The sequence below is a fragment of the Asparagus officinalis genome, chromosome 7 (genome assembly GCF_001876935.1).
Source record: "Asparagus officinalis chromosome 7, Aspof.V1, whole genome shotgun sequence".
Taxonomy (NCBI): domain Eukaryota; kingdom Viridiplantae; phylum Streptophyta; class Magnoliopsida; order Asparagales; family Asparagaceae; genus Asparagus; species Asparagus officinalis.
Window position 1 is genome coordinate 38228183 of NC_033800.1, and position 16772 is coordinate 38244954.

Genomic DNA, 16772 nt, shown 5'->3' on the forward strand with positions numbered 1-16772 from the left:
CTCGCCTTCTTCCCGACACCCCTCTCCGTCCTCGCCATGTTCATGTGGGCCCCATTCGGCCTCTCCCTCTCCCTCCTCCGCACCCTCGTCTTCCTCCTCCTACCTTACAACCTCTCCATCCCAATCGGCGCCTTCTCGGGCCTCCTCGCCACCTGCTCTCTTCCCATAAATGATACCACCTCTGCAGCCTTTTCCGGGACCCACCACCTCTACGTCTGCAACCACCGCACGTTACTTGACCCCATCTATATCTCGGCTGCACTGAACAAGCTTGTCACGGCGGTCACCTACAGCCTCAGCCCACTTTCCGAGCTTCTTGCTCCTATTCCGACCGTCAGGTTGACCAGAAACAAAGAAGTAGACAGGAAAAAAATGGAGGAGTTCTTGAAACAAGGGGACCTCGTGGTCTGCCCTGAGGGCACGACGTGTCGCGAGCCCTATCTGCTCAGATTCAGCCCGCTCTTCGCCGAGCTTACCCAGGAGGTCGTTCCAGTCGCGCTCGACACCAGGGTTAGCATGTTTTATGGGACCACGGCTAGCGGGTTTAAGTGGCTGGACCCGTTTTGTTTCCTGATGAATCCTAACCCAAAGTATGAACTGAAGTTTTTGGATAAGATTCCGACAGGTTTGGGCGGGGGAAGTTGTAGCTATGAGGTGGCTAACGAGGTGCAGAGGGAGATTGGCCTAACACTGGGGTTTGAGTGTACTTCCCTCACTAGGAAACACAAGTATCTGATGCTTGCAGGTAACGAAGGGACTGTGGAAAACAGAAAGCCAAAAGAAAAAGAAAAAGTAAGAAAGAAAGAACTCTTTAGGAATTAAATTTATTAATTTTATTATATGGCAATGTGGATATATATACATGTTGTGAGGGATTGAATACCTTGTATGGATTATATACATATGGATGAAATATATATATATATATTTATAATTGAGTTTGTTATGCTATTAATTGACGAACACGCAAGTGTTTTGTTGCGCGCCGTGCGGAAGCATGCTCGACAACCAAACGAGTCGGTGGGCAATGAGAAAATAGAACCAATCCAAATTACGAGTGCAATTCACTGATCACTCAAATCCGCAAGTGCACGGATGTCGTTGTCAATTCACGTATCCTCAGGGACTTCGTTGTCAATTACTGATTTTGACTGTTTTGTGACTATCTAAACCAATTGTGCTAAAAGTATGATTCTTAACTATCAACAACGAACGTGCTTTCTATCAACAAAAAACTAGGATTCAATGGAATATTCTTGGTGACAGATGCACAAGTTACTTCCATTTAGCTATCAAATCTAAGAGACATCTCAATAGAGTGATGGTGCTTTATAACATTGTGGGTAGCAGAATTACTGATGGTAAGGAAATAATTCAAAAGCTTATTTCCTTTTATAAAAGTCTCATGGTCACTACCACTGTTACATTCATGCCTGATAGTAATATAATTTGCGATGGACCTTGCCTAAATGAAACTCAAGCAAGGAATATGTCCTCTCCAGTTACCAGAGATGAAATTAAAAATTTAGTTTTCTCCATGTCTGACACCAAAGCTCCTGGACCTGATGGGTTTAGCATGTCCTTCTACAAGTCATCTTGGAATATCATTGGGGATGAGGTAACATTGGCTGTTAAACATTTCTTCAGAACTGGGAAGCTTTTAGGTGCGATAAATTCTACTTCAATCACCCTGATTCCAAAGGTGAATTGTCCCAGGACCCCATCTGATTTCAGACCTATAGCCTGCTGCAACTGCCTCTACAAGATCATCTCAAGAATACTAGCTAACAGAATCAAACCCATTATGGGATATCTGATAAATGAGGCTCAAAGTGCTTTTGTGAAAGGAAGGCAAATTACTAGTAACATATTGCTTGCTCATGAGTTAGTGAAGAATTACAGTAGGAAGAGAATCTCTCCCAGGATTATGCTAAGCATTGACATCAAAAAAGCTTTTGATACAATAAATTGGGATTTCCTCAAAGAAATGCTCAAAGGTCTTGGGTTTCCTACAAAGATGATCACCTTGATTATGGCCTGTGTTTCCTCTCCAAAATTCTCAATTTCTTTAAATGGATCTCTCCATGTCTATTTCAAAGGGAAAAGAGGATTAAGGCAAGGAGACCCCCTGTCCCCTTATTTGTTCATCTTAGGAATAAAGTATCTCTCTAGGACCTGAATATGCTAAAGGAGGACATGTTGTTTAAATTTCATCCAAGTTGTGGTAATCTTAAGATCACTCACTTGATCTTTGCGGATGATCTTCTCCTCTTTTCTAAGGCTGACCTACACTCTGTAAGTATGTTCTTCAAATGCTTCAAAGATTTTAGCTCTGTTTAAGGCCTAGAGGCAAATCCAGATAAGTGCAAAATCTTCTATGGAGGGGTTGATGATAATTTCAAATATCTTATAAACAACTTCCTTGGGTTTTCTGAGGGTGCTTTTCCTATCAAATATCTTGGGGTGCCTCTGATATGTAAACGGCTAACATTCTTGGATTGCTCTCCTCTTTTCTCCAAAGTCTCAAGTCAATTTCAGGCTTGTTTAAAAATCAGGAATCTGTCATATGCAAGCAGATTACAGATTATCAAGAGTGTTATCCTTGGTATACAAATTTTTTTGGATGTCAAATTATGTCTTGCAAGTTAAAGTTTTACAAAAGATAGATGAGTTGTGTAGAAATTTCTTGTGGGGAAAAACTGAACAGTTACACAAAATGCTCTTGTTTCATGGGATAATGTTTGCTTGAGTATGAAACATGGTGGTCTGGGTATTTACTCTGCCTCTACCTAAAATATGACTTCAACACTGAAAATCCTTTGGAATATTCATATCAATAAGAAAAACTTGTGGATCAAGTGGATTCATGGCACATATTTGAAACACAATGATGTGTGGCATGCGCAAGCTAGAAAAGGGGATTCATGGATGTGGAGACAAATTCTGAAAGTGAGAGACAAGGCTCAAGGATTATATGGGGGTACTGATAACCTGAAACAACTCATCTTTTCTTGTTCAAAAATTCAAATATCCGATTATCAGCTCTGTATTCTATTCTCTCCCCAACAACAAACTTAGTGCCATGGCATAGCACAGTTTGGGTGAAATTAAACTACCCCAAGCACTCTTTTGTGAGTTGGTTAGCAGTTCAAGATCGATTACTTACTCAAGATAAATTGATCAATAGGGGGATTGTAAACAGCAACAATTGATGTCTAGTGCACTGATACTGAAAACAGGAACCATCTCTTCTTTGAGTGCTGTTTCTCAAGGGATGTGTGGATTATGTGCACTGATACTGAAAACAGGAACCATCTCTTCTTTGAGTGCTGTTTCTCAAGGGATGTGTGGATTATGGTTATGGAATGGTTACAATTCAAATGGAAATCTTGCAATTGGGATAAAATCTTAAGCTGGTATAGTGTCAGGTTGAGAGGGAATGGATTCAAACAGAAGATTAAAAGGATGGCTCTAACTTCTACAGTTTATAGCATTTGGTGTGAGAGAAATGCTAGGATTTTTAAGCAAAAGAGAAGAACTACTGCTCAGCTTTTTAGAGATATAAAAATTAACATCATGTCTATTATCCTCAATGATCACTTTAATTCCAGATGAGATTAGAGAATGGATTTGTTCTCTATGATTGTATTTTGAGGCATGTGAGTCTACTATAGATTATTGATTGTAATATCAGTTTATGCTAAGAATATAGATGTACTGATTTTCCATATATGGTCAATGAATAAAGCTTTTTCATTGACCAAAAAAAAATAACGAACATGCTAACTAGTATCAAAGCGAATTCACTCAACTAAAAGAATCTAGGATTGAATTTTGGTTTCAACTCTCGTTTGAATCAACAAATTAATCAATCGTTATCGACCCTCTCAATGCATTAAGAAAGACTAATCTATGATAACTATTAGTCTCTTTCGACGACTAAAAGTTGTGCCTAATTCAGCCTAACAAACTATTTTCATGGTGCTGAATCGAATTAAACCCATTAAGTTCATGTTAATCCCTCACGTTCCTAAGAATAATTAACCTACTTTCGTGATCAATTAATTCCCGTTCAATTACTATTTTCTGGCGTCGATTTAACCTTTCAGTTTAAATCAACATCCTAGAAGAGTCAAATCAGTGGCCAATTGAATTAACCCTAGGCAATCAGATACTAGTAATTAAATAATGCAAATTGAATAATTAATGACAACAACAAAATCACTTCATTGATTCACAACCATAGTTTAACCTAATTCAATCCTAGAAAAAACGATTACTCACAAATAATTGAAATAGAAGACATGATGATAATGTATAAGATCATAATTATAAACAGGAAAACAAGATAAAATAGAAAAATAAACCATAGTGTCGAAATCGAGATGTTGTCCACATATCTCCACAACTAGCACCTTGCCAAATCAAAGAAATCCTAATCTAAGAATTTTTAGAGATATGGGGAGAAGAAGAAGAAGAAAAAATAGAGATATCCAGCCTCTGGTGCCTCCCAGATACCTCAGGACGTCTTTCTTTAAAGTCTAGAGAAAGATGTGTTAAAATCAAATTTCGCTTAATCGCGTGATAACTGATTGCTGACATCTAACACGGTTGTGTAGATCAACACGACCAGACCATGTTTAATTGTTTCACTCTGCTCTTTTTGGGTTTTTCTTTTGTATTCAACATGCCTGTGTTGTTGGACACTAGAGGACCATGTAGCCTATTTCCATGCATTCATTGACTCCTTCTTGACTCCAAATCCGTGCTAAGCTCTAGTATTTTCTACACAATATATAAATAGAGTAGTAAATAGGAACAATGAAGCTAAACAAAGCCTAAGTGCAAGGAAATCACATCAAATAATAACAAATCCAGAGGTGAAATATAGTCAAAATATAGAAAATATTCGTGTTTATCATTCACCAAAATGCGACACAAATCAAACCAAACATAGGAATTTACGTGATACAGCAATTGCCTACGTCCACGAGGAGAGGATGAGAAGATTTTACTATATGGAGGAGAAATACAATGGGTTACAACTCACAAAATTACTCAAATATAATCCTAACCAAAGCTCTTAACTCTCTCACAATATCTCCCTCTCAAAGTGCTCAAAACAATGCTCAAAAGTGCTCAAATTACTCAAATAAATCCATGACAACAGACTCAATCTACAACAAGTTGAGAACCCAAATAAGAATGCAAACAAACTCAAAAAAAATATTGGTATCAACTCATCAAACCGACTGCATCAAAATGACTACCTAGTACCCCCTCTCCAAAGAGATCAAGTCGTCCGTAGTTCATCCAAATAGTCGTCAGTGGCCTCAACAATCACGAATGTGCAACAAGTTTTGACAATGATCAAACTTGTTGTTCGGAACCACCTTTGTGAGCATATCCCCCGGATTATCCCTTGTATAAACCTTCATAATTTCCACAGCACCATCTTCAAGAATATCCCGAACGAAGTGATAACAAACATCAATATGCTTCATCCTCGCATGAAAAACCTGATTCTTCGCCAAATAGTTAGCACTCATGCTATTATAATAAAGAGTGATGGACTATTGTGATATACCAAGTTCCTCTAAAAGTCCCCGAAGCCAAATAGTCTCCTTGACAGCCTCCGTTATCGCCATATACTCTGCCTCTATCGTCGACAAAGTCACCATAGACTGTAAGGTGTATCTCCAACACACCGTCGCATGGGTCAAAGTAAACACATATCCCATTGTAGACCGGTGCTTATCCAAATCACCAACATAATCCGAATCAACATAGTCAATACACAACTACCGACCTCTAGTGTCCCGCGAAAAAAACTAATATTGAGAGTACCTCGAATGTACCTCAAAATCCATCTCATGACATCCCAATGATCTGAACCTGGGTCGTGCATGTATCTAGAAACTGTGCTCACTGCCTGTGACAAATCCGGCCTCGTACAAACCATGACGTACATCAAACTCCCAACTCGCATATGGAGTCTTTGACGTTAACTCTCTATCTTTAACTATCTTCGGTGAAAGGTCACCTTAAAGTTTTAAATGTGCTCCCAAATATCACTAACTGGCTTCGTATCCATGTTAACATTAAACCACTATAGAACATTATTCAAATAAGCCACCTGTGTCAAATAAATTTTGCCGTTCTCTTTGTCTCTGTCGATCTCCATCCCCAAAATACACTTTGTCTTACCCAAATCCTTCATCTCAAAGTCATTTGAAAATTATTCCTTCAACTCATCTATAACGGATCTGAAAATAGAAGCAACCAACATATCATCGACATAAAACAACAAATAAATGTATGAACCTCCTTTTAACTTGCGATAATACATGCAAAAATCAAACTGGCTCTAAGTGTACGAATGACCGATTATGAAACCATCGAATCGCCTATACCACTGTCGAGGAGATTGTTTCAAACCGTATAGCGATTTCTTCAACTTACAAACTAACTTTTTCTTTCCTGCAGCTCAGAATCCTAATGACCGAGTCATATATTTTTTTATCAATATAACCATAAAAAAATATTGTTTTCACATCCAACTGATCTAACTCCAAATTATATTGTTCTACCAAAGCTAGCGAAATCCGAATCGAAGAGTGCTTTTGTAAAACCTCGTAAATTTGAATATTTTATGATAAATAATAATAAATATGTTATATGGTGAAAAATAATATATTTTGATGTTTGGATATGATAAGAATTGATTTGAGATCAATTTAATGTATATTTGTGAAAATATGAGTGCAAATGCACTTGATTTGAGATCAATTTAATGTATATTTGTGAAAATATGAGTGCAAATGCACAAAACATGCACAAAGGTCAAAAGAGTGAAAATCTGGGAATAATGATCAGTTATGAGTTTTTATATTTTACATACCGATACAGTTAGAATTTGAAAAGTGTAAAAGACTAAAGTTGTAGGTATCTTCAACATCTTTCTAACAAGTCTTAGATCACCTCATTCTGAGGTCGTATGAGAAAGTTATAACCAAAATACCAAAGGAGTATTTTCCTAGTCAGACTAGGTTTCCTGGTTCGGGTCTAACAGGTTTGTTTCGGGTTTGCCTCTATAAATACCTATATTTTTTACGAAAATTCCTTTTTTATCATATCTAAGAACCCTAACAGCCACCAAACCCCCATAAACCCTATTTTGAATTCTTGGAGAAGATTGGAGGCTTTCAAGTTGGGTTTTTGTTGATTTTTGGCTTTTGGAGTGGAGATCTCCTTCGACGTTGCTTCTAACAAGTTTTCCTACAACCCCAGGCGAGTATCATCTCTACTAATCCCCCTCCCAGTTTTTAAAATATTTTTGAAGAGTTTTTAATGAGTTTTATAGAGCCTGATCAATTAATTTGTGTATAAAAATTGGATCTTTTGTATATATGTATAAAGACTAGGTCTTTTCGTGTTAAAGAGATTAAGCACGAATTTACAGAAGTATTTTAAGATTTGAAAATAATTTAAAACATTATTTATCTGAATTTAGATATCTAATTCTTTATTTTAAAGTTTCGTGCATGATTGACGGTTTACATATGATTTCTTGTGCAAATAATTATGCTTGTTATGTTGTGCTAAAAATCTGCTGCACATATATACTATTAAACTAGAAATTTGAAATAACAAATGAAATACAAATTGAACCAAACTAATGCCAATTGAAATATATGGGAATCTAGTTTTCAAAATAGAAAACCATACCTAAAGATAGTTTTCCTAGAGAAAGATATGCTCAATTTACGGATGATATGTTCTGCAGAAAATCTGCTGCACAAATAAAATGTTTGACTGGAAATTAGAAATATCATATGAACTCTAAACTGAACAAAATTAGTTTCAATTGATAGCTATGTGAGTCTAATTTCCAAAACAAAAAACTATTCTTAAAAAGAGTTTTTCCAGAGAAAGATATTATCAATTTACTAATGATATGTTCTGCAGAAAACTACAGATGTGCTGATTTAAAATAAATTGATATATTACGTAAATGTTTCTTGAGTTTCTCTCTTGTTATTATTTTTGAGAGAGTTTCTCGATCTTGTGCTATTATATTATAATGATTAAGAGTTGTTTAATACTTGGGATGATGGTGAACTTCAGATGTGGACACGCACACCAAGATTTGTGCATGTATGCTATATTGTGTTAGATTGACACACTTTTGACACGAGTTAAATTGATAAACACATATGAATAATAATGTTCTATATGTATCCGGAAATAAAAAGATGAAACCTATTTGCCACAGAACGATTGAGTAAGAGTATTACAATAATATCGTTATTACACGTATCCGGAAATAGGAAGATAAAACATATTTGTCGCAGAACGATTGAGTAAGAGTATTACAATAGTATCATTATTATATGTATCCGGAATAGGAAAATAATAAACCCTATTGCCGCAAAACGATTTGTTGGCCTTCTTGTTTTGATGATGTTTAACAAACAATTTACAACTAATGTTGTTTGTCTAGTATTTGTATTTTCGTATTTATTCTAGGCAATCAACGAGTTGGAGGATGGATGGAATCGAGCCTTAACGATCATATAAAATGGAGGTTGGCGGAATTGTGGAGTGAAGCAATGTCAATTTAAGTTAAAGATCCAATTACAAGCTTCTTCCGCAAAGTTTACCAAGTCATGCTCATTGAAGACCTTCATCAAGCTTGGGTAACTTAGTATAGGTTTTATATTATGTGTGTTAAGTACGTTAAGCTCAATATCTATACACACATATTTATTGGTTTCTTCGTATATATATATATAGTTATATATATATTTATACATAAGTTTTGGTTTCTATGCATATATATAGTTATATACATTTATATACATGCATGTTTTTGGTTTTTCATGTTTATAATATGAAATCACATATTTCATATTTACTATTGTGTTTTTCGAAAACATTGCATAGAATATACAATTTTGTGAAAATTCTATATTCTTAGTTTTTCGACTTAATAATAATCATATACATATTTTATTATGTCTACAAAATCATTGTGCAAAGTTTCAAAACATGGTTTAGCCTAAATGTCAAAATTCATATGTTTACATTTTCGTGTTTTGGACTATTTTACAAAATGATGATATTTTTTATTTGGGAAGTCCTTTTTGTAAACCAGTCATTGTAGCATATCTATTATCATGTATACAATCATTTTCCAAAGTTTTACATTTTTTAGAATTTATTTGATATTTTTAAACAGTGTTTTAAAATCAAAAAAACTGTTTTCAGAACTTCATTTTTATGTATTAGTCCTCGGTCGACCGCACCGGTCGACCGCACCTGTGTTCCTTCGTCAGTGGGCAGCAGAGAGTTTGTCGGTCGATCACTGCGGTCGACCGAGAGCTCGAGACTTCCCACGGTCGACCGCATCGGTCGACCGAAGAAGTCTCTGATCGTTTTCTCAGTTTGGGATCTAGATCGCGGTCGACCACGAATTTTTTCGGTCGACCGCCGCTCTGTCAGATTCTTTCCAACGGCTATTTTTTTTACCGTTGGCTGGGGCTTTTTGTCATCTGTTTGGTGTTTTTTGCTGTTGTTTCCTCTTCCTATATAAACCCCCCAAACCCCCTTCTATCTCAGTAAGGAAAAGAATGTTTTAAACAAGTTTTTAAACAAGAGTTTAAGTGTGTTTTTAGTGTTTGTTTGGTTTGAAGATTGTTTTTACAAGTGGAGGAGATCATCTTCTTGTTTGGGCTCCAATCTCCATCTCTCCATCTTGTCATCTATTGGAGAAGCTTTCTAAACTCTATCTAGCTTTACATTTGCTTAGTTATTTGATTATCATTCTATTAAAGCTAGTTTTATATTGAGTTTAGATTTGATTTTATCTCATTGTTACACACACCCACTTGAGCTTATTGTATTTGCATACATAGTATATTAGGGTTGTGAGAGATTGTAACATTGAGTTGTGCTTAATTGAGTTCTCATCTATTGTAGAGAACAAATTTATATTTGTTAGATAGTGTGTTGTTGTGAAGTTTTCGGTGAACTAGAAAACCGAATGTGAGGATTGAACGTTGATCGGTGAACGTTGAAAACCGACATTGTGAGTGATTATATACGTTGTTTGGTGAGCGTTAAAAACCGACACTGTGAGGTGTAAACGTTATTCGGGTGAGCGTAGAAAACCCGATTGTGATAGTGGATTTCTCCCCGGGAGTAGGGAGCGAAGACGTAGGACGAAAGGTCCGAACTCCGTGATCATTTGAGTGTGTTTGAGTTTGTCATTAGCGCATTTACTTTTGCATTTATCTTATATCGCCAATTATGCATTGCTCATTTATTTCATCCACTATCCAGTTCATATTGTTTACCCTTGTGTTAGTTTTATATGCTTGCATATACATTGCCTATATCTCTTTGTTAGGATATATCTTGTTGTTCATATTGCTTATCCTAGCTCATCTATATTGTTGTATTTCATACTTGCTAGGATAACTCATTAATTAATTTTAATTGGCATATAATCGGATTAGATTAGCATAAGACCCTAATCACCCTCCCTCTAGGGTCTAACACGATTGAGTAAGAGTATTACAACAGTATCGTTATTATATGTATTCAGAATAGGAAAATAATAAACCCTATTACCGCAGAGCGATTGAGTAACGAGCATTACAAAAGTATCGCTATAGTACAAGATGATGCACACATAGATATTTGATCAGTTGTAGACTTTACTTTCATGATAGATTGCCCGCGAGTAGGGTATTTCCTTTGAGATGTTGATGCACCCGTTATGAACGGCAGATATATTTATTTTAGCAATTGTTAATATCCTCTTATTATAGAGCAGGTCACTCGGACGTAGTTCAAGATGAGATGGTTTTTCTTTGTGTGGGAGATTGGGGTATTTATCATTGATTATTTGTTTTTCATTCATAGAGAGTTATATGAATGATTTGATATATGTATGTACTGACTCTATTTTCTTATATACTCCTACCCCTTCCCCTGGAGAGAGGTAGTGATGATCTCGTTAGCGCTTTAACGCTCGTTGTTTTCCCCCTTTCAGGCAGCGAGTCTGGCGCACGGAGAGTCGCAGGTTGATGGGACTTCTTAGTTGTCTATTTAGTTACTTATCATATTTTTATAGTTATTGTAGAACTCCACATGTAGTTGATTATTTTCAGAATCTAGATTGGTATTTTGTTTCATAGAGTTCAGAGCTATTATGAGACTTTATTTATGTGACTCATTATATTTGAGATTCAGTTCAGACTCAGAGATATGTGTATTTCATCCCAGTTGGGCTCATTATTGATTTTTCATATGCTTCTTCTGTGTACATTCGGTGTTGTTCTATTTCTATTTCTATTTTTGCCTATCCGTACCTTCACCTATTTATTGTTTTCACTAGAGAGATAGTGATTGTGATGGTAAAACATGTCGTAGCATGGTGTTTGGTGCTTGGTAGGTTTGACAATCCGGGTTTTACCTGGGACTGCAGCCTTGTGTGAACCCTGGGGCGTCACAGTTGGTATCAGAGCTCTAGTTCTAGTATCCTTAAGATTATTCCTGTGTTAAATTGTGGAGCTAGGATAGAGTTTCCTAGGATTCACGTATAGAGTCCGTTAGGAATTCCTAGAATGAGTGAGGACGATATGTGCGTATATCTTATAATTTCAAAAAAAAAAATTATGATAATTATTTTATGTTGATTTAAAGTATTTGCGTGAATACTTTATGTTATGAATACGTATTGTATTACGTTATATATATGTATATATGTTTGCGATCTCACTTACTATATATGATCATAAGCTCTCCTCTCGATATTATAAATGTTGGAATGAGGATGCAGTTGAGACAAAACTCATACCCAGAGAGCTAGGCAAGCAGAGTCCGAGCCGCAGCAGGCTCCACAGTATTTGATCGATTTTATGGTACCATTTGCAGAAACAGAGACTAGCAACACTCGAGGAGGGAGTAGCGAGCCACTTTATATTTTCTAGAGTTCCACCACTCGTTGTACTAATTGTGCCAATTGAAGAGGTAATACTAATGATTATATTATCACAACCATTTGTTGATAGAGATACAGAGCAGGAGGCTTGGCTCTGTAAGAATAAGAAAGATGTAGGACACTAATAACACCATAGTACAGGGCACATTGGATTCATACGCAGCTTATAAATAAAAATGAATATGTGAAAATTACTTAACGTAGACTCAGTACCAAACCAGAGGTTAAATATATTTAGCACAGAGGATATCACTGAAGAATAGCAGCAAAGAATAGCTACGATTTTATATTTTCGCCGGGACAGTGAATATCACTTATTTGGGAAAATTTTGTTTACTTCTTCGACAAGCAGTTAGAGCTAGTTTGCTTAAAACAGTGAGATATGCCTATAGTTAATTATGAAATCAAGACTAGCATGATGGCAATGACAAGGGCAAGAGGCCTATTATGGGATCTAGAGGACCCCAACAGTAGGGTAAGGATTTTTACTATAAGCAATAAAGACATTACAAGAAGATAGCAAATATGATTTGATAGCGTCGCAGCAGCGCATGATTCAGGACACATGATACAATTATAATAAGATCGGACATAGAGCAAAGAATTATCACAGTATACTAGCAGGAGACTAGCATGATAGAGATCAGGGTCAATAATCTTAGGGCAACAGTTACGGCCAGCATCAGAGGATAGATGTGCTACCGGTTATTCCGAGGATTTAGGGGCCTATAGGCCAGAATTGTGCTATTTAGAGTATTCATCAGTGTCAGATGGACCCATGTGTTTCACCGTCAGTAGCGTAGCAGGAATCGGCTACCAGCAGAGTTTATGTAGTCGCGCCACGTGATCATAGTGCGAGCAGAGTTTTCGTAGTAAATTCTTATCCAGCTCGAATCTTATTGATTCAGAAGATTCGCATTCTTTTTATCTATCATGATGTCATGATTAGACATCAGCTTGTAGTGCAGCATTTAGGTGTTCCATAATCAGTTTGTACCCCTCTAGGGGAGGTGTCCCTCTTAGAGAATATATGTAGGAGGTGTGTCATCAGTATAAATGAGTTTGAGTTCATCTTTGACCTGGTCGTTTTGTGGATGTCGAACTTGGACGTCATTCTTGGTATGAAATGGTTATCATCCTACAATATCAGTATCGACTGTTTTGCTAAAACAGTACGCTTGTGAGCATTCATTGGGATTGTATAGATAGTAGCAACCTCATAGGGTAACCAGAATGCGGAGTCATTTCTGGCATACGTCGAAGAGGTGATGATACGGGATCAGGGTGTAGTTTTGAGCGAGATTGGAGTTGTCTCAGTATATCAGGATGTCTTTCAGGACATACCTATGTTTTCTCCAGTGAGAGAGGTTGTTTCCCTGCATCGAGTTGCAGCAGGCACCGTACCGATATTCCGAGCACCTTACCATATCATATGGCACCCGCTGAGATGAGGGAGCTACATACTCAGCTAGATGAGGCTGAGAGGAGAGAGCTACAGACTCAGGTAGATGAGTTGTTAACTCAGGGTTTTATTTGTCAGAGTCATTTTCATGGGAGCACAGGTCTTCTTCGTGGGGAAGAAGGACTATAGCATGTGATTGTGTATCGATTATCGTGAGTTGAACAAGATCATTTTCCGGATCACAGATCCACTATCGAGGATTTATGACTTGTTTGACTAGCTGTGGGGAGCGCAGCATTTCTCGAAGATTGATCTTCATTCTAGTTATTTCCAGTTGCGATTGCGGTAAATGGATATTCCAAAACCACATTTTCTGACTCGGTATGGGTCTTTTGAGTTCTTGTCATGCCATTTGGGCTGACCAATGCACCCGCGGTATTCATGGATTTAATGAACCGGGTTTTTTGTCCATGTTAGGACCAGTTCGTAGTCATTTTATTAACGACATCATTATCTTTTCGAGATCGGAGACAGAGCGCGAGCAACATCCTCTATTGGCATTGCGAGGATAGCGGACAATCGAGATTAAAGGCATCAGTGATACGCTGAGTTCAGCAAATACGAGTTTTGGCTATAAGAGATTAGATTTTTAGGCCACGTCATCAGCAGGTGGGGCATAACAGTGGATCCAGCTATTGTTAAGGCTGTACTAGATTGGGAGCCACTAAGAACCATTACAGGGGTTCGTAGTTTTAGAATGGTATGAGAGAAGCCGGTCAACGCGTAACCCTGGGTCAACGCCATTCAGCGCGTTGCGACACAAGTCAACGTTTGACGATTAGAAACCCTGAGGGTCAACGCCTGTCAACGCGTAACCCTAGGTCAACGCCAGTCAACGCGTTGCAACACAAGTCAACGTCTATTAAGGCTAGATAGACTACAATAACAATTTTTGACTGTTCTAAACAGTGATACGACATTTGTCATTTACATGGACACATCATTAGCAGGACTACGAGGTGTTTTGATGTAGACCCGGAGGGTATGGCTTATTTTGTGACAGTTTAGGCGCATCGTAACAGATATACAGTACATACATGCACAAGGAAAATGTACAAGGATCTGAAGAGGCATTTTTGGTGGAGTGGTATGCGTAGAGGGATTGCAGATTATGTGGTTAAGTGTTATACCTGCCAACAAATTAAGGCAGAACATCAGAGACATGCAGGAACCCTACAGCTTTTACCCATTCCTGAGTGGAAGTGGGCAGATATTTCCATGGATTTCATAGTGGGGTTACCTAAGTCAAAGAAAGGAAATAATTCTATTTGAGTTATAGTGGATAGATTGACTAAGTCTACATATTTCTTACCAGTGAGGATGACTTATACGGCAGATATGTATGCGAGGATATTCGTTCGGGAGATTGTTAGATTGCATGGAGTTTCGGAGATGATTGTATCAGATCGGGGCTCAGGCTTCATATCTCATTTTTGGAGGAGTTTCCAGGATGCTTTTGGCAGTCAGTTGTTATTTAGCAACGTTTTTCACCCCCAGACAGATGGTCAGACCGAGAGGGTGAATCAGATCTTAGAGGACATGCTGAGAGCATGTATTATGGATTTTCAGGGTAGCTGGGAGGATCACATCCCACTGATTGAATTTGCTTATAATAATAGTTATCAAGCTACCATCAGGATGGCACCGTATGAAGCTTTGTACGGGAGACCTTACATATCACCTATATGTTAGGCAGAGTCAGAGGATAGTTTATTGATTGGTCCAGAGTTAGTTAGACAGACCACAGAGAATGTGACATTGATTCGAGAGCGCATTCTTACGGCGCAGAGTCGACAAAAGAGCTATGCAAATCAGAGGAGATGACCTTTAGAGTACCAGGTCGGAGACTCAGTTATGTTGAAAGTATCACCGATGAAGGGCGTTCAGCGATTCGGTAGACGGGGGAAGCTTTCCCCGAGATATGTTAGTCCTTTCAGGATCATCGAGCGCATTAGAGCTGTTTCTTACAAGTTAGATCTTCCAGCATCGATGTCGAGTGTACACGATGTCTTTCATGTTTCGATGTTTAAGAAGCATCTGCGGGATGATGAGCAACAGAGAGTGAATGGTTCATCATAGATTGAGATTCAGGATGACTTGACAATCGTAGAGATTTTTGGTATGCATACTTGCTAGAGAGAATAAAAAGCTTAGGAATAAAGTCATTCCATTAGTGAAAGTTCAGTGGAACCGGCAAGGAGCCAAAGAGATTTCTTGGGAGCGCGAGGAGGATGTTCGTCGTGACTACTCACACCTGTTTGGACATGTATGATGTTGATAAATTCTTATGCTTATATGCTTTGATAGTAGTCTTTATCTATGTTGTTTAGTCACATTTATATTTATCTTTAACACTAGAATAGAGATATTGTCACCTGATCCTTAATCATTTGAAACTCTTTAACACTAGAATAGAGATATTGTCACCTGATCCTTAATCATTTGAAACATATGGTATATACATGATGGTTTCCTTATTTGGATTATTTCGCTCGACGTACCAATTTCGTTTAATTAGGGATTTAGGGGAGAATGTTTACATTTTAGGTTGTTAACTTTAAATATCATTGTGCTAATACTATAAGATGGGTGCAGAAGGAATTTTTAATATGAATTACACCTTCTTTTTGTGTTTTCCCAGTATTTAAGCTTTGAGATGCGATTGTGAAATTTCGAGGACGAAATTCTTTTAAGGGGGGAATAATATAAAACCCCGTAAATTTAAAGATTTTATGATAAATAATGATAAATATGTTATATGATAAGAAATAATATATTTTGATGTTTGGATATGATAAGAATTGATTTGAGATCAATTCAATGTATATTTGTGAAAATATGAGTGCAAATGCACAAAACATGCACAAAGGCCAAAAGAGTAAAAATCTGGGAATAATGATCAGTTATGCGTTTTTATATTTTTCACACTAATTCAGTTAGAATTTGGAAAAGTGTAAAAGATAAAAGTTGTAGGTCTCTTCAACAGCTTTCTAACAAGTATTAGATCATCTCATTCCGATGTCGTATGAGAAAGTTATAACCAAAATACCGAAGGGGTATTTTCCTAGTCAGACTAGGTTTTCTGGTTCGGGTCTAACAGATTTGTTTCGGGTTTGCCTCTATAAATACCTATATTTTTCACGAAAATTCCTTTTTTTATCATATCTAAGAACCCTAACAGCCACCAAATGCCCATAAACCCTATTTTGAATTCTTGGAGAAGATTAGAGGCTTTTAAGTTGGGTTTTTGTTGATTTTTGGCTTTTGGAGTTGAGATCTCATCCGACGTTGCTTCTAACA

General features: G+C 37.2%; 1 protein-coding gene across 1 annotated transcript; it reads left to right on the top strand.

Moving 5' to 3' along the window:
* LOC109846985 (probable glycerol-3-phosphate acyltransferase 2) lies at window positions 37-822 on the top strand. Its single transcript, XM_020416226.1, has one exon. It carries the CDS (start codon window positions 37-39, stop codon window positions 820-822), a length of 786 nt encoding a protein of 261 aa, XP_020271815.1.

Coding starts and splice junctions, on each gene's coding strand:
- LOC109846985 (XM_020416226.1), top strand. CDS start 37: ATGTTCATGTGGGCCCCATTCGGCCTCTCCCTCTCCCTCCTCCGCACC.